We start from the raw sequence: 25,490 nt of genomic DNA on the forward strand, positions 1-25,490 counted from the left end.
CCCTGTCTTTCTTTCGTGCTGTTTCTTTCCCTCTCTTTCTCTCCTTCATCCCTTCCTTTCTTTCGCGCTGTTTCCTTCCCTCTCTTTCTCTCCTTCTCCTTCATCCCTTCCTTTCTTTCGTTCTGTTTCCTTCTCTCTCTTTCTTTCGTCAGTGCTGCTTTCTCCCCTCTCTTTCTTTCTGTTTTCTTCCCTCTCTTTCTTTCATGCTGTTTCCTTCCTTCTCTTTCTCTCCTTCATCCCTTTCTTTCTTTCTTTCATCCTGTTTTCTTCCATCTCATTCTCTCGTTCTTTCTTCTTTTTTTTATTTTATTTTATTTCACTGTTTCTTTTTCACCTCCCATCTCCTGTTGTTCTTTGTTTCTGTTTATTCTCTCTCTCTCTCTATATATATATATATATATTTCTCTCTCTGCTTTTTTTGTTTGTTTCAACCTCATTCATCTCTCTCTCTCTTTACGTCACCACCCCTGCCCCCTCTCTCACATCTGGAACCCCCATCCCTCTCCCCTCCCCTCTCACCACCCCAGTTCTGTATCCCTTTCCCAACTCACTATTTTTTTTTTCGTGCATGTGTGGCCAGGCTCTGCCTTACGTAGAGTCAGGGCAAGCTAGCCCTTCCAGCTTGCTGGGGGTGAAGAGTGAAAAGTAGTAACCTGCTTGCAGCTCCACACTTGACCACGTGATAGGCAATTTATGGCAAGTACTTTTTAATGCTGTGTCAGTCCTTACTTCTGGCAGAATAACAAAGTGGTTACTGCCAATGACTGTGTGATGAAGACTACCATTTTAACAGTTCTAGATTTAACACACACACACACACACACACACACACACACACACACACACACACACACAAACCAGCAGGAATTTTTCTTACAAACCGCCAGAACAAACTGCCATCCACACCCCATACACGTGGCTGTGGTTTTCTTCAATGTGCGTGAATGACTGAATCAGTGTGCCTGTGGAGTACTTGTACAAGCTGCAAAACAGTTGTGATCTTTAACACGCCACAGCTTCCTTCAGAATTTCCAGCCATCAACACAGGTTAGTGAGAGGCATGCTGATGTGTAATGCTGTGCATGGAATGTATTGTCTGTGTTGAGCGAAATATGTGAGATTAGATTCAGTGTGTTAAAAATGTGTCAAAATGCATGTTACCAAACTGGTGGTAAGCATACCTGCTTTTTTCAAACAGTTATCCTGAGAAAAATAATCGGATGTTCACATTTGAGTTTCCTATCGTTTTAAAGCTAAGACTGTGCTCTTTCAAACCATACTATTTATTAAGCGATTGCGTTGACAAGCAGTGTGTTATCAAAAGTTAACGAAGAGGTGTTGTTTTCTCCCTGTGGCCGCTGCCATCGCGCGGAACAGCACACTGGTCTTTCTCCCTCCCAACAGCTGATAACGGCTGGAGGCGCAACGTGAAAGAGAAGTCGTAGCGTTTTGTGCTCTCAGTTCTTCCAAGTTAAAGCTCCAACCCTTCCGGCGGTAGCGTGTTATTTTTAGGCGGCGCTTTTCCCTCCTGAGTTGAATGCAGGGTCAAGTTCGCTCCTCAGATGAACTAAACGTCAAGCGCTGAACAGCTGTGACACACAAACTGCACAACTCAACAACACACAAACTGCACAACTCATCAACACACAAACTGCACAACTCAACAACACACAAACTGCACAACTCATCAACACACAAACTGCACAACTCAACAACACACAAACTGCACAACCCATCAACACACAAACTGCACAACTCATCAGCACACACAAACTGCACAACTCAACAACACACAAACTGCACAACTCATCAGCACACACAAACTGCACAACTCATCAACACACAAACTGCACAACCCATCAACACACAAACTGCACAACTCAACAACACACAAACTGTACAACTCAACAACACACAAACTGCACAACTCAACAACACACAAACTGCACAACTCATCAGCACACAAACTGCACAACTCAACAACACACAAACTGCACAACTCATCAACACACAAACTGCACAACTCAACAACACACAAACTGCACAACTCAACAACACACAAACTGCACAACTCATCAGCACACAAACTGCACAACTCAACAACACACAACTCATCAACACACAAACTGCACAACTCAACAACACACAACCCATCAGCACACAAACTGCACAACTCATCAACACACAAACTGCACAACTCATCAACACACAAACTGCACAACTCATCAACACACAACTCATCAGCACACAAACTGCACAACTCATCAACACACAAACTGCACAACTCATCAACACACAACTCATCAGCACACAAACTGCACAACTCATCAACACAAACAGCACAACTCATCAACACACAAACTGCACAACTCATCAACACACAACTCATCAACACACAAACTGCACAACTCATCAACACACAACTCATCAACACACAAACTGCACAACTCATCAACACACAAACTGCACAACTCATCAACACACAACTCATCAACACACAAACTGCACAACTCATCAACACACAACTCATCAACACACAACCCATCAACACACAAACTGCACAACTCATCAACACAACTCATCAACACACAAACTGCACAACTCATCAACACACAACTCATCAACACACAAACTGCACAACCCATCAACACACAAACTGCACAACTCATCAACACACAACCCATCAACACACAAACTGCACAACTCATCAACACACAAACTGCACAACTCATCAACACACAACTCATCAACACACAAACTGCACAACCCATCAACACACAAACTGCACAACTCATCAACACAACTCATCAACACACAAACTGCACAACTCATCAGCACACACAAACTGCACAACTCATCAGCACACAAACTGCACAACCCATCAACACACAAACTGCACAACTCAACAACATACAAACTGCACAACTCATCAACACACAAACTGCACAACTCATCAACACACAAACTGCACAACTCATCAGCACACACACAAACTGCACAACTCATCAACACACAAACTGCACAACTCATCAGCACAAACTGCACTGGGCTCCAAAGCCAGTTCTCTATTCTTCTCTGTCTGTTATCTCTTTTTCTGTGTATCTTTTTCTGTGCACCTGTCTATCTTTCCAACCATTCTTTAGCTTACACCTCTCCAGCAGAAAAAAAAGAAAAAGAAAAAAAAGGGTTGGGGTGGGGACACTCAAGTTTCCTGAATGCAGATGGACATGATGGACATACCTGCACAAAGTGCATGCCACACACAGGACCTAGGTTTATCATCACATCAGAATGACTAGTGTCCAGACTCAGGGTCTAGTGAAAGGGGCAGAAAAATTGTGTCGAGTGGGATTCGATCCTGCACACTAAGAATCTCAGGCTTCCTGTGTGGACGCCCCTCCACCTGTTACCTGTAGGGGAGACCACTGCCGTCTTGCAGCCATTGGTGAACCCTGGGTCGACCCCCAGGACGGTTTTGCCCTTGACGGGTGAGGTCAGCAACAGGCGGTGCAGGTTGTTTCCAAACACCTCGATGGACGCTTTCTCCGCAGCCTTCGTCTGCTCCGACCTGGGGACATTGTGCACCAACCTCCGCTCAGTGCACTGAACACTGTGTACCCCATCAGTGCAGCTGCACTGCAGTGTCTGTGGACCAGTCCTACAACAGCTGTGTGCACTGTCACAGCCATGTTTCACACACATGGACCAGCCCTACAACACTGTCACAGCCATGTTTCACACACAACATGGACCAGCCCTACAACACTATCACAGCCATGCTTCACACACAACATGGACCAGCCCTACAACACTGTCACAGCCATGTTTCACACACAACATGGACCAGCCCTACAACAATGTCACAGCCATGTTTCACACACAACATGGACCAGCCCTACAACACTGTCACAGCCATGCTTCACACACAACATGGACCAGCCCTACAACACTGTCACAGCCATGTTTCACACACAACATGGACCAGCCCTACAACACTGTCACAGCCATGTTTCACACACAACATGGACCAGACCTACAACACTGTCACAGCCATGTTTCACACACCACACGGACCAGCCCTGCAACACTGTCACAGCCATGTTTCCCACACAACATGTAACAGCCCTACAACACTATCACAGCCATGTTTCACACACAACATGGACCAGCCCTACAACACTGTCACAGCCATGCTTCACACACAACATGGACCAGCCCTACAACACTGTCACAGCCATGTTTCACACACAACATGGACCAGCCCTACAACAGCTGTGTGCACTGTCACAGCCATGTTTCACACACAACATGGACCAGCCCTACAACACTGTCACAGCCATGCTTCACACACAACATGGACCAGCCCTACAACACTGTCACAGCCATGTTTCACACACAACATGGACCAGCCCTACAACACTGTCACAGCCATGTTTCACACACAACATGGACCAGCCCTACAACACTGTCACAGCCATGTTTCCCACACAACATGGACCAGACCTACAACACTGTCACAGCCATGTTTCCCACACAACATGGACCAGCCCTACAACACTGTCACAGCCATGCTTCACACACAACATGGACCAGCCCTACAACACTGTCACAGCCATGTTTCCCACACAACATGGAACAGCCCTACAACAGCTGAGTGCACTGTCACATCAATGGTTCACAGACAACACACACAGAACATCATCAGAAGCATACTCATTTCCCCTGAAAACACTTTTAAACGAAGTAGAGGCTAAAGCCAACAAGCTAAAAGCACCGACTGAGAATACGACTGATTGAGAAAGTGATACTGAACGTGCCCACTGCAGTACAGAAATATCCACAAGCAGTCAAAGGGAAGCAAGCAGGTGTTGGGGATAATTCAGTACTCAGGGTACAGAGTGTTAAACTGACATAAAAGATTTTAACCCTTTGAGCCCTGAGTTCCTGAGCAATTTTAACCCTTCTGCCTGAGCTCCTTAGCCAAAATTTGCAAATAATTGGTATATAATGTGTCATGGCAGATATGAAAAGAGTGCCCTGACCACCGCTTTACCGGTGACTTATACTGAAATCGATCTTTTTTATCCAAAGCACATGCACAAAACACAGTGAAAAGGCGCGGCCATGTTGGTACTGCATTTGCTGATGTCAGAATATTACGGTTTTTCTGATTGGCTCTTCAATGTAAGTCAACCAATAGCAAAACACGACACAAGTGTTTACGCACCGCTCAACTGGTGGCTAGGCATTTTGTCATTTTTCTCTTCCACCGGTAAAGCAGTGGTCGGGGCTCAAAGGTTTAAAGCATAAAAAAAAACACCCAAGCACACACACACACTTATTCACCTGTTTACCTGCACCAGTTTTCCTTGACTGTCATGTAGTTGTATATTTAGAGAGAGATCCTCATTTACACACACTGATATAATAATGTATCCATACGTCAGTTGTTTATCTTTGTCTTTCTCATCTGACATCACTTACACTTGTGCTACACTCTGTTCTGTCAGTAGCGCATGATCCCAATCGAACCATATAATTATATGACCTGGTTCGAGACAAAATTTGACAACAAACAAGAATGCCGGAGAATCGACAGACAGACAGAAAATACAAAAAACTTAGCCGTATGGAGAGCACAGGAACATGAGTAATAATGGCTGCCGGAAAAAGAGGGCGCTAGCCAGCGGGACAAAGGGTAGGTTACCTACTTCCGGGAGGTTATCGGCCGTAGTTTCATTTTCTCCGCATAGGCGGATAGTAGTTTGCACAGGACAGGAATGTCAGACCCCTGCCGGAGTCTGCACTAGTTGGGTCACGGTTAAGTATGTGTAATTAAATAAGTATTATGATATGATATGTGCATCATTTGATTTTTTTTTTCATGTATAATATGTATGATGAGTGTTGCGCATAAATATTTTTGTCTGTGAATGAACAGTTTTGTTGGACGTCTGTGCAGGGTCATGCAACCAAGATGATGATGATGATGATATGGATACTTATATAACGCCTATCCTTGGTCAGAGATCAAGCTCTAATCACTTTATAAAAAAAAAACATGGAGTCATTTGCACGACAGGCTGCCTACCTGGGTCAAGCTGACGACAGAGCTGCCTTTGGGTGCTCATCATTCGTTTCCTGTGTCACTCAGTCAGGTTCAAGTCACGCATGCACAAACACATAACTTTTTATGTGTATGACCATTTGTTTTTTGTTGTTGTTTTTTTCTTTTACCCTGCCGTGTAGGCAGCCATAATCCATTTTCAGGGGTATGCATACTGGGTATGTTGTTGTTCCCATAACCCACCAAATACGGACATGAATTACATGATCCCTAACAAGCATATTTGATTTTCTGTGTGTATACATATGAAGGGGGCTCAGGCATTAGCAAGTCTACACGTGTGCTGACCTGAGAGACTGGAAAAATCTCCACCCTTAACCCACCAGGTGCGCCAAAACCAGGGATCCACCTCAAGATTCCTGGATGAGAATCCAGCACTCTTAGTGTTTAGATGCATGTTTTACATGTTGCATTTTACATTTACAGCGCAACTGAAGATGTTCGACACGGAAAGGTGCTAGACAGCTTAAACTATTATCATCATTATTATCAAGATTACACTGAAAACACTCATGGGTAATTACAGCCCATCCCAGGCTGACAAAAGAGCCTGACTTTGTACTCATTCACTAAACCACTAACACAACTGACATGTAGACACACATGAGGCTGTATGCAGCCATCAAGGCTGTCCTACCTGATATGACGACACATCTGGGGCTGTATGAGGCAAACAAAGTTGACCTACCTGACATGGCGACACATCTGGGGCTGTATGAGGCGAACAAAGTTGACCTACCTGACATGGCGACACATCTGGGTCAAGGCTGTCCTACCTGACATGGCGACACATCTGGGTCAAGGCTGTCCTACCTGACATGGCGACAGATCTGGGGCTGTATGAGATGAACAAAGTTGACCTACCTGACATGGCGACACATCTGGGGCTGTATGAGGCGATCAAAGTTGACCTACCTGATATGGCGACACATCTGGGTCAAGGCTGTCCTACCTGATATGGCGACACATCTGGGTCAAGGCTGTCCTACTTGATATGACGACACATCTGGGGCTGTATGAGGCGATCAAAGTTGACCTACCTGATATGGCGACACATCTGGGTCAAGGCTGTCCTACCTGATATGACGACACATCTGGGGCTGTATGAGGCGATCAAAGTTGACCTACCTGATATGGCAACACATCTGGGTCAAGGCTGTCCTACCTGATATGACGACACATCTGGGGCTGTATGAGGCGGTCAAAGCTGTCCTCGATGCTCTTCTCAATAAGGGAGCAGCAGGGAGGAGGGAAGAAGTGCCGGACAAACTTGCGATGCACAAACTGAGAGAATTGAACCTTCACACCATCGGGCATGTTGATTTTGACCGTCAGCACTTTCTGCTCTTCCCCTCTGTTGATGGCGAGAATCTGGAAGCAAAAATGTTGTGTGTGTGTGTGTGTCTCTCTCTCTCTCTCTCTATATATATATATATATATATATATATATATATATATATATATCGTAGTGATGACGTGTTTCTATAATACGTCACTTTCATTCACAAGCATTGAAGAAGGCAAGCACCACAATATTTGCTGTCGGACAGTGTTGTTGTTTTTTGTTTTCTTTTTTATCATCTCTCTCTCTCTCTCTATATATATATATATATATATAATATCAGTACATATCTATGCCTATCTGTTATGCCTATCTGTCCATCTACCTATATATATATTATTATATACATTCATATATACACACACACACACACACACACATGCGCAATATATATAGAGAGAGAGACAGACAGACAGACAGAGACAGAGATAGATGGATAGACATACAGATATGTACTGATATACTGTACTGTAACAGACTGAAAGTGAAATCCATTTACTTTGTATTACAGGAGACGCAATGTAAATAAAACCAACAAAAAAAAACCCAGTTGTGTGTTTGTCTTCTGAAGACTGTATAAGATTGAGAAGCAACCAGTCAATCAATTTTCAGTTTCAGCAGCCTGAAGAATTCTAGGAGGAAAGTGGCAGAAAGGTTAAGATGCTCGTCTGCCAATACAAAGTCCGTGAGGGCCTGGGTTCGAATTCTGCTCTTGCCTTTTCACCAAAGTTTGACTGACTGGAAAATCAAACTGAGCATCAATAGTCGTTCCAATGAGATGATAAACCGGGGTCCCGTGTCCAGCACGCACTTGGTGCACTGGAAAAGAACCCATGGCAACAATGAGTGTTGTACTCTGGGAAAATTCTGTACAAGAAATCCACTATGGTAGGTACCCAAATATATATGCAGGCACTCAAGGCTTGACTGAGCATGTTGGGTTACGCTGCTGGTCAGGCACCTGCCAAGCAGATGTGGGGTAGGATATATGGATTTGTATGAACGCAGTGACGCCTCTTTGAGAAACTGAAAGTAAAACTGGACTTGAAATTGCTGAATTCTAGGAGGGCGGGTATTTTTGGTGAAACAAAACACAATGAGACAAACAGCAAAAGTACACACCAGTGCTCCAGACAACACATAAACATGCGTCCCTGTTGATTTGGAAATGAAAACGACGCAATGCTCCAGACAACACATAAACATGCGTCCCTGTTGATTTGGAAATGAAAACGACGCAATGCTCCAGACAACACATAAACATGCGTCCCTGTTGATCTGGAAATGAAAACGACGCAGTGCTCCAGACAACACATAAACATGTCTCCCTGTTGATCTGTAAATGAAAAAGACGCAGTGCTCCAGACAACACATAAACATGCGTCCCTGTTGATCTGGAAATGAAAACGACGCAGTGCTCCAGACAACACATAAACATGCGTCCCTGTTGATTTGGAAATGAAAACGACACAGTGCACGCACACTGGGCAGGTCCCTGAAACATCCTGAACAATTCTTCAACAGACAAATAAAGAATAAAAATAGTGTATCAGCTTCAGGTCTGCCAGCCTGCAGGATCCAGTCCCACACTCACCACAATCTGCTCCCCCTTCACTGGACCCTGAGTGGTGGTCTGGATCCTAGTCATTCAGGTGAGACTAAACAGACTGAGGTTCCATGTTCAGCATACACCAAACAAAATTAAAGAACGCACGGAAACAAACCTGTTGCCCTTGGCAAAATTCTGAAGAAAAAATCCACTATCATATATATGTGTGTGTGTGAATGTAACTGAAAAGCTTTCTAAATTACACTGGAAACGAATGATGAGCACCTGAGGGCAGCTGTCAGTCAATTCTACCCAGATAGGGAGGCTGCTGTACCCAGGTAGGCAATCTGCTGTACCCAGGTAGGCAGTCTGTACCCAAGTAGGCAGTCTGTACCCAGGTAGGCAGTCTGCTGTACCCAGGTAGGCTGTACCCAGGTAGGCAGTCTGTACCCAGGTAGGCAGTCTGCTGTACCCAGGTAGGCAATCTGTACCCAGGTAGGCAGTCTGCTGTACCCAGGTAGGCAGTCTGTACCCAGGTAGGCAGTCTGCTGTGCCCAGGTAGGCAGTCTGTACCCAGGTAGGCAGTCTGCTGTGCCCAGGTAGGCAGTCTGTACCCAGGTAGGCAGTCTGCTGTACCCAGGTAGGCAGTCTGTGCCCAGGTAGGCAGTCTGCTGTGCCCAGGTAGGCAGTCTGTGCCCAGGTAGGCAGTCTGTGCCCAGGTAGGCAGTCTGCTGTACCCAGGTAGGCAGTCTGCTGTGCCCAGGTAGGCAGTCTGTGCCCAGGTAGGCAGTCTGTACCCAGGTAGGCAGTCTGTACCCAGGTAGGCAGTCTGCTGTACCCAGGTAGGCAGTCTGTACCCAGGTAGGCAGTCTGTACCCAGGTAGGCAGTCTGCTGTGCCCAGGTAGGCAGTCTGCTGTACCCGGTAGGCAGTCTGTACCCAGATAGGCAGTCTGCTGTACCCAGGTAGGCAGTCTGTACCCAGATAGGCAGTCTGCTGTACCCAGGTAGGCATTCTGTGCCCAGGTAGACAGTCTGTACCCAGGTAGGCAGTCTGCTGTACCCAGGTAGGCATTCTGTGCCCAGGTAGACAGTCTGTACCCAGGTAGGCAGTCTGTGCCCAGGTAGACAGTCTATACCCAGGTAGGCAGTCTGTGCCCAGATAGGCAGTCTGCTGTGCCCAGGTAGGCAGTCTGTGCCCAGGTAGGCAGTCTGTACCCAGGTAGGCAGTCTGTGCCCAGGTAGGCAGTCTGCTGTACCCAGGTAGGCAGTCTGTGCCCAGGTAGGCAGTCTGTACCCAGGTAAGCAGTCTGCTGCCCCCAGATAGGCAGTCTGTGCCCAGGTAGGCAGTCTGTGCCCAGGTAGGCAGTCTGCTGTACCCAGGTAGGCAGTCTGCTGTGCCCAGGTAGGCAGTCTGTACCCAGGTAGGCAGTCTGCTGTGCCCAGTTAGGCAGTCTGTACCCAGGTAGGCAGTCTGTACCCAGATAGGCAGTCTGTACCCAGGTAGGCAGTCTGTACCCAGGTAGGCAGTCTGTGCCCAGATAGGCAGTCTGCTGTACCCAGGTAGGCAGTCTGTACCCAGGTAGGCAGTCTGTACCCAGGTAGGCAGTCTGTACCCAGATAGGCAGTCTGCTGTACCCAGGTAGGCAGTCTGTACCCAGGTAGGCAGTCTGTGCCCAGGTAGGCAGTCTGCTGTACCCAGGTAGGCAGTCTGTGCCCAGGTAGGCAGTCTGTACCCAGGTAGGCAGTCTGCTGTACCCAGGTAGGCAGTCTGTACCCAGATAGGCAGTCTGCTGTACCCAGGTAGGCAGTCTGTGCCCAGGTAGGCAGTCTGTACCCAGATAGGCAGTCTGTACCCAGATAGGCAGTCTGTACCCAGATAGGCAGTCTGTAGGCAGTCTGTACCCAGATAGGCAGTCTGTACCCAAGTAGGCAGTCTGTACCCAGATAGGCAGTCTGCTGTGCCCAGGTAGGCAGTCTGCTGTACCCAGGTAGGCAGTCTGTACCCAGGTAGGCAGTCTGTACCCAGGTAGGCAGTCTGCTGTACCCAGGTAGGCAGTCTGCTGTACCCAGATAGGCAGTCTGCTGTACCCAGGTAGGCAGTCTGCTGTACCCAGGTAGGCAGTCTGTGCCCAGGTAGGCAGTCTGTACCCAGATAGGCAGTCTGTACCCAGGTAGGCAGTCTGTGCCCAGGTAGGCAGTCTGTACCCAGATAGGCAGTCTGTACCCAGATAGGCAGTCTGCTGTACCCAGGTAGGCAGTCTGTAGGCAGTCTGTACCCAGATAGGCAGTCTGCTGTACCCAGGTAGGCAGTCTGTACCCAGGTAGGCAGTCTGTACCCAGATAGGCAGTCTGTACCCAGATAGGCAGTCTGTAGGCAGTCTGTACCCAGATAGGCAGTCTGCTACCCAAGGTAGGCAGTCTGTACCCAGATAGGCAGTCTGTACCCAGGTAGGCAGTCTGTACCCAGGTAGGCAGTCTGCTGTACCCAGGTAGGCAGTCTGTACCCAGGTAGGCAGTCTGTACCCAGGTAGGCAGTCTGCTGTACCCAGGTAGGCAGTCTGTGCCCAGGTAGGCAGTCTGTACCCAGGTAGGCAGTCTGTACCCAGGTAGGCAGTCTGCTGTACGCAGGTAGGCAGTCTGTACCCAGGTAGGCAGTCTGTACCCAGATAGGCAGTCTGCTGTACCCAGGTAGGCAGTTTGTGCCCAGGTAGGCAGTCTGTACCCAGGTAGGCAGTCTGCTGTACCCAGGTAGGCAGTCTGCTGTGCAAATGATTTTGTGTTTGAAAAGTGCTTAGCGCTTGGTCACTGACCAAAGATAGGTATTATATAAGTATCAATAATAACACATTATACATGTGTCCCCTCTCACCTGGATAGGCTCTCATGGCCATATCAGCAGGTTGGTTGATGTGAAGGTCAGACACCTGCTCCTGTATTTTCATTTTCAGCAGTTTCAGTTTACAGCAGATCTGGAGTAGTGTATATGGATCTACCTGCATGCTCTGACACCTCAAAAATGAAACTGAAACTCTCACCTAGTGACACCTTGAAACTGAAACTCACCATGTGCGGTCCTGAAATGGCCCTGCGCAGCTGTCTGGGGAAAAAGTAACATGATTCTATTCTTACCTGGTGTGGTGCTGAAACGGCCCTTTGTGATGATTGGATTCTCACCTGGTGCGGTGCTGAAACGGCCCTTTGTGATGATTGGATTCTCACCTGGTGTGGTGCTGAAACGGCCCTTTGTGATGATTGGATTCTCACCTGGTGCGGTCCTGAAACGGCCCTTTGTGATGATTGGATTCTCACCTGGTGCGGTGCTGAAATGGCCCTTTGTGATGATTGGATTCTCACCTGGTGCGGTGCTGAAATGGCCCTTTGTGATGATTGAATTCTCACCTGGTGCGGTGCTGAAATGGCCCTTTGTGATGATTGGATTCTCACCTGGTGCGGTGCTGAAATGGCCCTTTGTGATGATTGGATTCTCACCTGGTGCGGTGCTGAAACGGCCCTTTGTGATGATTGGATTCTCACCTGGTGCGGCTTGATGGTTCTGACGCAGCACTGGAAGTCAAAGTACTGTTCAAACTTGAAGCTGTTGTTGGAGGGCTTCTTGCCGGCCGCCTCTTTCTTCACCTTGTCCTTGCTGGCATCCACCTTTGTTCTGCTGCTGTTCTTGGTGTCAGTGCTGCAGCTCTTGGACTGCTTGCTTTGCAGGACAACCTGAGACGTCGTACATCTGCCAGCAAACCACAAACATGGGTAACATTATGGTCAACAATCGCATCACTTAAATGATGGGCAATATGATAATGACTGCACATGAGAAATAAAAAGGCCTGCCCTTAACCCTTTGAGCCCTGACCACCGCTTTACCGGTGGTAGAGAAAAATGACATAATGCCTAGCCACCGGATGAGTGGTGCGTAAACACTTGTCGTGTTTTGCTATTGGTTGACTTATATTGAAGAGCCAATCAGAAAAACCGTAATATTCTGACGTCAGCAAACGTAGTACCAACATGGTCGTGCCTTTTCACTGTGTTTTGTGCATGTGCTTTGGATAAAAAAGATCGATTTCAATATAAGTCAACCAATAGCAAAACACGACACAAGTGTTTACACACCGCCCAACCGGTGGCTAGGCATTATGTCATTTTTCTCTACCACCGGTAAAGCGGTGGTCAGGGCACTCTTTTTATATCTGCTGTGACACATTAAATACCAATTATTTGCAAATTTTGGCTCAGGAGCTCAGGAAAAAGGGTTAAAATTGCTCAGGAACTCAGGGCTCAAAGGGTTAAATCATTTGCCAACAGCTGAATCTAACAATTTGCTTCATGGGAGAACAGAATGCCTGACAGGACTGACACTGTTGTGAATGGAGACCTGAAATGCCACAGCTCACTGGAAGACCTGCATCAATGCCAGGAAATCCCCTGCTGCTAAATCAGAACTGTAACCAGCCACTGTGGCGAAGTGGTCAGCGTCATTGACTGATGATTGGGAGGATGCAGGTTTGATCCCCATCAGAGGTGTGTTTTCTTCAGCGCTAAGAGAGCTACAGGCTAAAATGGGAAGACTGGCACCATACACCCCAGGGTCATCCACTTCACAGATGGGAGTGCTGCTCAGATTTCCTGGCCAGCACGGCAGGTCTCCTACCTCTTGAGTCTGGTTGATGCTGGGATTTATTTTAAATGTGTAAAATGCAGCCTTGTCATGTCGTGTGAAACCTAACAGACATGGTGTGTGATCTTTGTTACCCAGTGTACCAGTCACAAAGATTGCAAAAAAGGATAGTCTGTTACACAAAAAAGTACATACATAACTGAAAACAATGTACAAACACATCAGTGGCCATGTGTACCATAAAACTAGACTGGCAATGATATACAAACACAAACACATCAGTGACCATAAAACTAGATTGGCAATGATATACAAACACAAACACATCAGTGGCCATGTGTATATACAAACACAAACACATCAGTGGCCATGTGTACCATAAAACTAGACTGGAAATGATATACAAACACAAACACATCAGTGGCCATGTGTACCATAAAACTAGACTGGCAATGATATACAAACACAAACACATCAGTGGCCATGTGTACCATAAAAGCACCACAAAACTAAATTGGAAATAGTATACAAACACAAACACATCAGTGACCATGTGTACCACAAAACTAAATTGGAAATAGTATACAAACACAAACACATCAGTGACCATGTGTACCACAAAACTAAATTGGAAATAGTATACAAACACAAACACATCAGTGACCGTGTGTACCACAAAACTAAACTGGAAATAGTATACAAACACAAACACATCAGTGACCGTGTGTACCATAAAACTAAATTGGAAACAGTATACAAACACAATCGCATCAGAGACTGTGTGTACCATAAAACTAAATTGGAAATGATATATAGACACAAAGACAGAAATGACAGAGTTCACCAAAACACCGTGAAGCACTCACATTCTGCGGATTTCCTCCATGACCTCCTTATCTTTGGCGATGATGTCAGCAATGATGTGCTGCACTCCGGTTTCCACCTCAGATCGGTTTGACACACCTGTACACAAACCACCACATGATGTCAGCAATGATGTGCTGCACTCCGGTTTCCACCTCAGATCGGTTTGACACACCTGTACACAAACCACCACATGATGTCAGCAATGATGTGCTGCACTCCGGTTTCCACCTCAGATCGGTTTGACACACCTGTACACAAACCACCACATGATGTCAGCAATGATGTGCTGCACTCCGGTTTCCACCTCAGATCGGTCTGACACACCTGTACACAAACCACCACATGATGTCAGCAATGATGTGCTGCACTCCAGTTTCCACCTCGGATCGGTTTGACACACCTGTACACAAACCACCACATGATGTCAGCAATGATGTGCTGCACTCCGGTTTCCATCTCAGATCGGTTTGACACACCTGTACACAAACCACCACATGATGTCAGCAATGATGTGCTGCACTCCGGTTTCCACCTCAGATCGGTTTGACACACCTGTACACAAACCACCACATGATGTCAGCAATGATGTGCTGCACTCCGGTTTCCACCTCAGATCGGTTTGACACACCTGTACACAAACCACCACAAGACGTCTGCTTCCATCTTTTTCTCTTTTGTCAGTGGAGTGTTGGCCAAGAGGTAACGCGTCCACCTAGCAAGCGAGAGAATCTGAGCGCTGGTTCCAGTCCCACACTCACAAGTATTTTCTCCCCTTCCAATTGATCTCTTCTTCTTCTTCTTCTTCTTCTGCGTTCGTGGGCTGCAACTCCCACGTTCACTAGTATGCACACGAGTGGGCTTTTACATGTATGACCGTTTTTACCCTGCCATGTAGGCAGCCATACTCCGTTTTCGGGGGTGTGCATGCTGGGTATGTTCTTGTTTCCATAACCCACCGAACGCTGACATGGATTACAGGATCTTTAACGTGCGTATTTGATCTTCTGCTTGCATATACACACAAAGGGGGTTCAGGCACTAGCAGGTCTGCACAAATGTTGACCTGGGAGATCGTAAAAATCTCCACCCTTTACCCACCAGGCACCGTCACCGTGATTCGAACCCGGGACCCTCATATTGACAGTCCAATGCTTTAACCAGTCGGCTATTGCGCCCGTCAATTGATCTCAAGTGTTGGTCTGGACACTGGTCATTTGGGTAAGATGATAAACTGAGGTCCTGTGTGCAGCATGCACTTAGCGCATATAAAAGAACCCACGGCAACAACAGCGGTCCCCTGGCAAAATTCTGTAGAAAAATCCTCTTTGACAGGAAAACAAATACAAGATCACAAGATAATTTATTGTCCTTAAAAGGAGATGCTTGGTGTGGTGGCACACAGTTAAATTCTATATAGTACAAATATAGACATACATAAGCCATTCAGCTGATTTGCATATGCTCAGAAGCACACAATCTCAGCTGCATCAAATATCCAAGTGCCCACCATCAGTCTCCATTTCACACTCGTTATAAGAAATTACTATTAAAAACGAAGTAAAACGACCTTCAAATATAAACAAGTAGGTTACAATAATAAATAAGCCCATAAATCAAAGAGAGTTTATAACATAGACGAATAATTAAATAATCAAATACATAAATAATGGCAATAACAACAACAATAATAGTAATAATAATAATAATGATGATGATGATGATGATAATAATGATAACAACGACAGTAATAATAATAACAACAATGATACTACTGCTGCTACTACTACTACCACCACAATCACCAACACTACTACTACTACTACTAATAATAATGAATGAATGAATAAATTAAGACTCCTTGTCCTATACTAGAAACTAGGCACAGTCTGGGATTAAAATAAAACACTCAATACCTAAAAAATAACAATTAATAAAATTGCAGTATTGACTGATTGATTGATTGATTGATGTAGATACTTATATAGCGCCTATCCTCGGTGAGAAACCAAGCTCTAAGCGCTTTACATACACGGGGACATTTGCACCACAGGCTGCCTACCTGGGTAGAGCCGAATGATGGCTGCCACTGGGCGCTCATCATTCATTTCCTGTGTCATTCAATCAGATTTCAGACGCATACGCATACACACTCAGACAGACATGTAACATTTTACGTGTATGACCGTTTTTTATTTATTTACCCTGCCATGTAGGCAGCCATACTCCGTTTTCGGGGGTGTGCATGCTGGGTATATTCTTGTTTCCATAACCCACCGAACGCTGACATGGATTACAGGATCTTTAACGTGCATATTTGATCTTCTGCGTGCGCATACACACGAAAGGGGTTCAGGCACTAGCAGGTCTGCACATATGCTGATCTGGGAGATCAGAAAAATCTCCACCCTTTATCCACCAGGTGCACCGAGATTCAAACCCAGGACCCTCAGACTGACAGTCCAACGCGTATTAAAGAACACACACACACACACAAACACACCCTAGACATTATCTAAACTTAAAATAAACAAGAAGAAGAAGAAATACACTTGCAGTCAGAAAACAAAACAAAAAAGGGGGAGTGGCACTGTACTGTGGTTGTGTGCTCTCCCTGGAGACAGCAGTCTCAAGTTCACACACAGCAATCTGTTGTGACAAAAAATGAATCCAATCCATACAAAAAACACAAAAAAAACACAAAAAAAGTTGGAGCTGCTGAGCTTTTGCCATATGCTTTCCCTGGGCAAAGCAAGCTGAATTCACACACAGAACTCCATTGTGACAACAACAAAAAAAGTATAATAATACAATACAACAAGCAAATATTTCAAAGGACACCTTTCTCTCCAGGCCTGATAAACTTGCTCAGGTCGACAGGTTTCCCGTCCAAGATGGCCAGGGCTGCTGGTTCCAGTCCTGCCGCCTTTGCTCTCTCCGCCAGGCTGCCCTTGTGTCCTGGTTTGTACGGGGCATACTGGAAAAAGAGCAGAAACAGCACTAATTGTAAGACAGATGACTGCCCTTTGCCGTGGTTTGTACGGGGCATACTGGAAAAAGGGCAGAAACAACACTAACTGTAGGACAGATGACTGCCCTGTGCCCTGGTTTGTACGGGGCATACTGGAAAAAGAGCAGAAATAGCAACACTAATTGCAGAACAGATGACTGCCCTTTGCCCTGGTTTGTACGGGGCATACTGGGAAAAGAGCAGAAATAGCAACACTAATTGCAGAACAGATGACTGCCCTGTGCCCTGGTTTGTACGGGGCATACTGGAAAAAGGGCAGAAACAACAATAACTGTAGGACAGATGACTGCCCTGTGCCCTGGTTTGTACGGGGCATACTGGGAAAAGAGCAGAAACAACACTAATTGTAGGACAGATGACTGCCCTGTGCCCTGGTTTGTACGGGGCATACTGGGAAAAGAGCAGAAACAGCACTAATTGTAGGACAGATGACTGCCCTGTGCCCTGGTTTGTACGGGGCATACTGAAAGAAATGGTAGAAACAATAACACAAATCAAAGAACAGATGAAAATAAAAAGGAACCGATTCTGAACTGATCTGATTGCACATTCTCACTAACCAAATAAAATCAGATGACAACTGAATCTAAAAGAAAAAGTTAATTATAGAATTTATAATTCTCATCGGTCAAATGGTAAACAACTCACAAATGTGTATGCATGTGTGCATGTGCGTGTGACTGCGCGCATGTGTATGTGTGTGTGTATGTGTGTGTGTGTGTGTGTGTGTGTGTGTGTGTGTGTGTGTGTGTGTGTGTGTGTGTGTGTGTGTGTGTGTGTGTGTGTGTGTGTGCATGTGTGTGTGTGTGAAAGCTTAGGGAGAATGTTCAACATTATTTACAAAATAAATGCATTTAAAAACAGTCAGATCTTTCCATGTAATCTAAAAACAGTCAGATCTTTCCATGTAATCTAAAAACAGTCGGATCTTTCCATGTCAGGCCACAAAGTCTTCATCCCAACCTGCCATGGAGATGACCGGGAGCACATGGGTTCGAGCCCCATCAGAGGTGGATTTCTTTGGCCCATAGCTGGTTCCTACCCAGAGTTGAGTGTGCTAAGGTCTCAAACGGAAAGACTACGACCACACTCTCACAGGTTATCCACTTCACATATGTGTCTTTGGAAGCGTTGCTCAAAAAACTTCCTGATCAACGCTGGTGGTGTTTGCAGCCCGAGGTGTGACTGACACCACAATGCAGCCTGGTCAAGTGATCCCACACCTCACCGGACCCCACAGCAGTGAATCAATCCATGCTGCTCAGCCCAGCCCAGCCCACCACAATGTGGCCATTTCAGGGCTGATCACACATCACTTCTTACATCCAGTCAAAGAGAATACACACACAATGTTAAGAAGGTGATTGAGGCAAGATTAAAAGAACCAGTTTACTGACATGGTACTCACTCCACATAAAATTCAATTCAACTCCCCATGGCAGCAGCAGCATCACCCCCATCATCATCATCATCAAACTGTTGAACACAAAACATCCCAAATTCACAGGCTTGAATAAAAAGAAAAGTTTTCACTGTTCACATCAGACTGACCAGCATGTCAACTTCCTCCATTGTGCGGGCATGCCTCAGTGTCCACTCCAGCTTCTTGGTCATCTTGCCCAGTCCACTGATGCTGCTGTGCACACTGGCCATCTTCGTCTTCACCATCCTGGTGACAGCACAGCAAAGTGGAACACATCTCAACCATCTCCTGAGTATGATCCCCAGTGCATCCCGTGGGTTAAGGCTGGAGATTTTCCTCATCTCCCAAGTCAACATATGTGTAGACCTGCTAGTGCCTGAACCCCCTTGGTGTGTATACGCATGCAGAAGATCAAATATGCTAAATGTTAAAGTACCTGCAATGCATGTCAACGTTCAGTGGGCTATGGAAACAAGAACATACCTAGCATGCATACCCCTGAAAACAGAGTATGGCTGCCTACATGGCGGGGTAAATAAACAAAACAGTCATACATGTAAAATGTTACATGTCTGTGTGTGTGTGTGTGTGTGTGTGTGTGTGTGTGTGTGTGTGTGTGTGACTGAAACATGATTGAATGACACAGGAAATGAATGATGAGCGCCAAATGGCAACTCAGTTGGGTCTACCCAGTTGGGCAGCCTGTTGTGCAAATGACTCCATGTTTGTAAAGCATTTAGAGCTTGGTCTCTGAGGATGGGCACTATATAAGTATCTATATCATCATCATCAACATGTCACAGCCAATTCTTCACACTTAAAAGCTACACATCAACAGTCCAAGTGACAGCATTTCATTGTGAAAACAAATGTTCAACATTGTTTTCAAAATAAACACATTATAAATCAGAGCTTTCATTAGACAAGAAAGAAGAAGAAAAAGAAAATATTATGTAATAATGAGACAGTTCTATAGATTTTTAAACATTTGTGATCCAGATTTATCCGTAGTGTATTAATCTCAGCATGCCATGTGTGTGTGTCTGCATGTGTGTGTGTGTGTGTGTGTGTGTGTGTGTGTATTGCATACCTTTTTCAAATACAGCTATGTAAAGCCCAGATATTTTTTCTGGCAACTGAACTTTATAAGAAATATCCATTATTACTAAAATCATCACAGGTACTTGTACTTCCCCTTTCCAATCCTACAGCATCACAATAATGATGCGCTCTTCAACAGCGCTGCTCCCCGCAGACAGGCTGACAGCACTTCACAATTCATGCAACATGAAAGAAACAACAATGATCAAGAAAACAAGGAACAATCAGTCACTCATGGTGCTTCACAAATTACGTTACAAAGCAGACGCAACAATAATCAAGAAAAAAATTCAACCATGAAGAAACAATGACCACCCTCACATCATAATCAGCACACACACACACAAACACACACACACACAATGCACACACACACACACACATGTACACACACACGTGCACACACACACACACATGCACACATACATACACATTCAACACAACTGAATCAGAAAGGACGGCCCTTAGGGCATGAAGGGTCCAGGTGAAGTCCAGTCATGACATTACCTGAGGTCATCCAGCTGACCAGCAACCTCCCTCAGTTTGCTGACAGCCATGTCGCCTGTCTGCTCCTTGCGGTATCGGGCGATGAAGGGGATGGTGGCACCTGCGTCCAGCAGATGGATCACATTGTTCACAAAGCGCTCCTGTTCATCAACTGTCTCTGAAATGACACTCCCTTCTTTCCATGCTGGACCAATCTTGTCTTTGTCTGCCATGGTCTGCCTGAACCACACTCTCCCACAGGATTGCAAGGATGTGACCTGAAAAAAATCATATTTAAAAAACACGTAAACATCTACAGAATATGTAAAACATTGCGGAAAAAAAAACACCCTGACTTGTGATAGTTTACAGACTCCTCACCGACACAAGAAAAAAGCTATGTAGAAACTATAATGTCTTAACTCACTCAGTACGGCCAGCCCTCTCCTCTACACAGACCCCTCGGATGTCCAGTGGGTGTCTCAATGACCCAACCTTTAGCTTCTGTCATCAGAATTGTGGTATTCTTTGTCAACATTCACCTCTTCAGTATAAGAGCCTTCCACTTGCAATATTTTGATGGTGGTAATTGGGGTGAAACGCTGTTAACGTCGTCTCTTTCGCCGTTCGTATGGAGAGAGTTAACTCTTCCAACTGCAAAGAAATAAAGAAACTGAAAAGAATCTCCTGCAGAACATAACTCAAGTAATTCTTTCCAGTTTCTAACTTTATCTCAAGAATCTTTTCCACCAGCTGAACCTTGGAGTGAAAGTGTAAAAATACTGACTGTGGAATTGGCTAAATCTGGACAAAAAAAAAAAAAAAAAAAAAAAAAAAATCAGAATCAGAATCTGAATAACTTTATACTATATAGCATAGGATTTAACTGTGTGCCACCACACCAGGCATCCCCTTTTAAGGAAAATAAATTATCTCGTGATCTCTCTCCTTTTAAGGACAATAATTATCTTGTGATTGTGATTTATTATCTCAGTAAGAGAAATAAAGTGTGCTGAAGTCTATGACACAACACCTTCAAGCATATTGTAAAATTTGGTTTATAATAACAAAATCACACACAACAGAATCACAGCAAAGCAAGCCTGTTAAAAATGTCACCTTTCTATCATCTAACACACACACACACACACACACACACACACATTAGATACAGAATAAGACAAGACAAATTAAAACAAATAAAATAAAAAAATCAAAGGGTGCTTATACAGCTTCTCTCTGAGAGGGGACTCCACAAGAGGTAGATAAAACGAAAGGAAACGGTGGCTGTTTGGCTGTTCTGGATCTCATCAGGCTTGCGGTGCACCACTGCTGCCAAATATAAAGGAAGTCCTGCTCTACCTGCTCTCTTACTACACATGGTAGGTTCTTTTTTTGTTCTTTTTTTCTTCTTTTATCTGCCTCTTGCGTGTGTTGCAACTCACTCTGAAAACAGGTTGCTTTTCATGAAATCCCAAATTTGCTACTGTCCACTGAATCCAGTAAATATCTAAATTCTGAAAGTGAAAGAAAATAAATTCGCAAACAAAATAATATGCAGTCTAAAAAAAAACAAAAAAACAAACAAAGAAATCCCTTGGCTGATTGGGAAAGAAATGTCAAGCAGAGATAACTGCATCAAGTTTTAAAATATACCTGCCTCTGATTCACACTTACAGGTTCTAGCAGTCTCCAAGAATATTCCTCCAACCATCATCAGCCTTTTAACCTTCACTGGCTGTCGCTTTTGACTACACACAGAAGCTCATGTGGGTTGTCCACGACCCATACCGCTGTCACTTTTGACCACACATGGAAGCTCATGTGGGTCGTCCACGACCCATACCTTTTAGAGACAAAAACCTGTATATTCCTCCAAAGCTTGTGTGGGTCGTGCACGACCCATACTTTGTAAAGAGACAAAAACCTGTATATTCCTCCAAAGCTTATAATAAAATATAGAAAAGGAAAACATATCGTAACAACTGATTACACACACATGCGCTCACACATGCACACACAGACTCACACAAACACATACACTCAGAAGAAACACATGTTCACGCATTCACACACACGCACATACACACACAACTGATCACACACACAAATGCATAACACCACATGCACATACATACAAACCCTACTTATGCACACAGAGATAGATAGATAGATAGACAGACAGAGAGAGAGAGAGAGAGAGACACTGAGACAGACACTGAGAGAGACAGACAGACAGACAGCGAGACACAGAGAGAGAGAGAGAGAGAGAGAGAGAGAGAGAGAGATGACTCATAGCATCCTATACACACACAAAGATATTCAGACACACAGGTACATGCTGTTAGAGAAAGGGACGCAGCGGGGAGGAGGGGGTAGAGGGAGAGTAGTTGGATAGTGAGGCTATTGAAAGTAAAACTTCATTTTCTTTCACTAACTGCAAATTAAACCTTCTGAAATCACTATTAAAAAGGTATGGGTCATGCATGACCCACACAAGCGTCCATGTGTAGTTAAAATGCCACCTTTAATTACTCATTAACTAATTATTGAATTTTTTTCATTTTTTGGCAAAAGTTGGCCTTTTAGGTGTAGGAAGCATTTCTGAAATTTCGTAGAAAAATATTGAGAATTGGCGGAGATATTTGCGTTTTTGTACCTTTCTGGGTCGTGTACGACCCACGATAGCCAGCGAAGGTTAAGATGCTAAGCTGGTATCATCAGCATCTCCAACATGAATGAGTTGGTTATGCCAGTGTTACAGTTTTATGGCAATGTAATGGGAAGGATATATGTCAGTGAGATGATTGAAGAGAATCAGCATGACTAGAACGCTTTTGACTTGCTTAACTCAGTGTTGCTATGTGCTCCCTGTTCAGCCTATGTGGGTATGGGTTTGTATCCCATTGAAAGTCTAGTTATACAGACGAGACAATAAACCAAGGTTGCACTTCATGCACTGAAAAAGAACTCACGGCAATATGACAGTTGTCCGCTGGCAAATTTCTACAGAAGAAATCCACTCAGATACACACACACACACACACATACATATATACATATGCATGCACTCAAGGCTTGCCAGAGTGCGTTTGCGTGTGCTGCTGGTTAGGCAGATGTGTAGCATATATGGATTTGTCCGAACGGGGTGACGCTTCCTTGAGAAACTGAAACTGCAACACGCTCGTCACATTGAACCTAACGCCGCATGTGTACTTGGTGCCATACTTGGATTTGCTCAGTGTGGTGGGTGACTGACGATGTGAATATTCCAGGCATGAGTACACTGATTCACTAGAGTATGATATGAAAACACTTAGGTCTTCAAGTGCTGTCTGGTCGTATCCTGAGTGATCTTGACATTCGATCGATTTCTTCTTCTTCTTCTTTTTTTTTTTTTTTTTTTTTTTCATTTGAATGTTGAGCGTGGCACGGTCCATCTGTCATACCGTTTCCACCATTTTGAATCCAACGTGCTGTAAGAAATACAAAATATGCATGACCTAAGCATTAAACAAATATGTCGGTTCGCGGTCATGCCCCATACCGATCGCTGTGTTGATTTTTCAGTACTTTTTATGCCTTCGCTTCTGCACGGTGTCTGTTGTTTTCTCCCGCAAACAATCAAGCCCGGCTACTCTACTGTTGACTTGGAATAGTCTCCCTTGGATTGTGTTCTTGGATCAGGCTCGAGATCAGGAATGAGTGAACATGGGAGAGCACATGTTTAAAATAAATGTGATATTCAAAAATATACCGACGCAAACTGTTGATTTTCAGCTTAAAATTCATTAACGATTAGCCCCTTTTTTTTTTGAAAACACGCCGCTCGTATAAATAACCAATAACCCTCTTCCTTTTTTCACTCTCAGGTCCCAAGGTGCATGCAGTATCAGTATCAGTATCAGTAACTCAAGGAGGCGTCACTGCGTACGGTCAAATCCATATACGCTACACCACATCTGCCAAGCAGATGCCTGACCAGCAGCGTAACCCAACGCGCTTAGTCAGGCCTTGAGAAAAAAAAAATGCATGCAGCAAACGATGAATGCACGGTTCTGAAATACGCAAAACGGCATAGACTAAACTGTCCCATCTCTTCCGGCTATTGCTTGACAGTCGTTCTTGGTGTAATTAACAATGGCCGACTATGGTTCATTATGTCTCAAAGCAGCCTCTTTAAGTTCGAAAGAATTCAAAATGAAGTGATGAGACTGATGATGGGAACAGTGAAACTGAGACACTCCATAGAACCGTGACAGGTTTTTTGGGTTTTTTTGTTTCTGTTGTTGTTTTTGTTTTGTTTTGTTTTCTCCAGCTTCCACACAAGATGGAGCTGGGCGCCGGCTAGTCCAGATGCTTGCAGCTGGGCGAAAAGTAGTAGCCTGCCGGTGTGTGTGTGTGTGTGTGAAAACAATCAATAAATAAAATCGAAAACATGAACAATCCATGCAAATACGCATAACCCCACCCCCCTAAACCATATGCCTTAAATATATCAAACAAATTAATATCTTTTCCCCATGTTCATATGTTGCAACTCACATCAAGTTACATGATATTGCTTATCAGTGCTTAATCATATTGATTCAAATCTTTAATTAAGTTCGCTTACTGTTATCATTAGTATTTCATTCTAAGGATGTTATATTGTAATCTCATTTTTTACACAAAATTTCACCAATTATAAGTTATCTAACACACACACACACACACACACACACACACACACTGCATGAACAGTTACTTTTCCCTCACCTGTAGCCGTCTTTTTCCTCTATGTTTGTCAAATAACACTTGTGGTTAAAAGACGCTAAACTAAATAAGAAGAAGAAGAATACAACAACAGCAGCAACAACAACAACCACACACACACACACAGGAGAGTATCGCCACGCTCCCACAGGGTGGAGAGGGGCGGAGATAGTGATAGAAA

At 44.7% G+C, this 25,490-nt stretch overlaps 1 protein-coding gene across 1 annotated transcript in view; it reads right to left on the minus strand.

The window, feature by feature from the left end:
• Positions 1–24,162, minus strand: part of LOC143296400 (S1 RNA-binding domain-containing protein 1-like) — a 42,393-nt gene extending 18,231 nt beyond the window's left edge. Inside the window, exons 1-8 of the mRNA XM_076608295.1 lie at positions 24,102–24,162; positions 20,576–20,832; positions 19,096–19,213; positions 17,355–17,490; positions 14,516–14,612; positions 12,554–12,758; positions 7,293–7,498; positions 3,411–3,568 (exon numbers count right to left, since the gene is read on the minus strand). Of these exons, the coding sequence (XP_076464410.1) occupies positions 3,411–3,568; positions 7,293–7,498; positions 12,554–12,758; positions 14,516–14,612; positions 17,355–17,490; positions 19,096–19,213; positions 20,576–20,787 (1,132 nt within the window). The 5' untranslated portion in view covers positions 20,788–20,832; positions 24,102–24,162. The remainder of the gene's footprint in view (positions 1–3,410; positions 3,569–7,292; positions 7,499–12,553; positions 12,759–14,515; positions 14,613–17,354; positions 17,491–19,095; positions 19,214–20,575; positions 20,833–24,101) is intronic.
• Positions 24,163–25,490: the final 1,328 nt, after the last annotated feature.

Source organism: Babylonia areolata, chromosome 21, assembly GCF_041734735.1.
Source record: "Babylonia areolata isolate BAREFJ2019XMU chromosome 21, ASM4173473v1, whole genome shotgun sequence".
Taxonomy (NCBI): domain Eukaryota; kingdom Metazoa; phylum Mollusca; class Gastropoda; order Neogastropoda; family Buccinidae; genus Babylonia; species Babylonia areolata.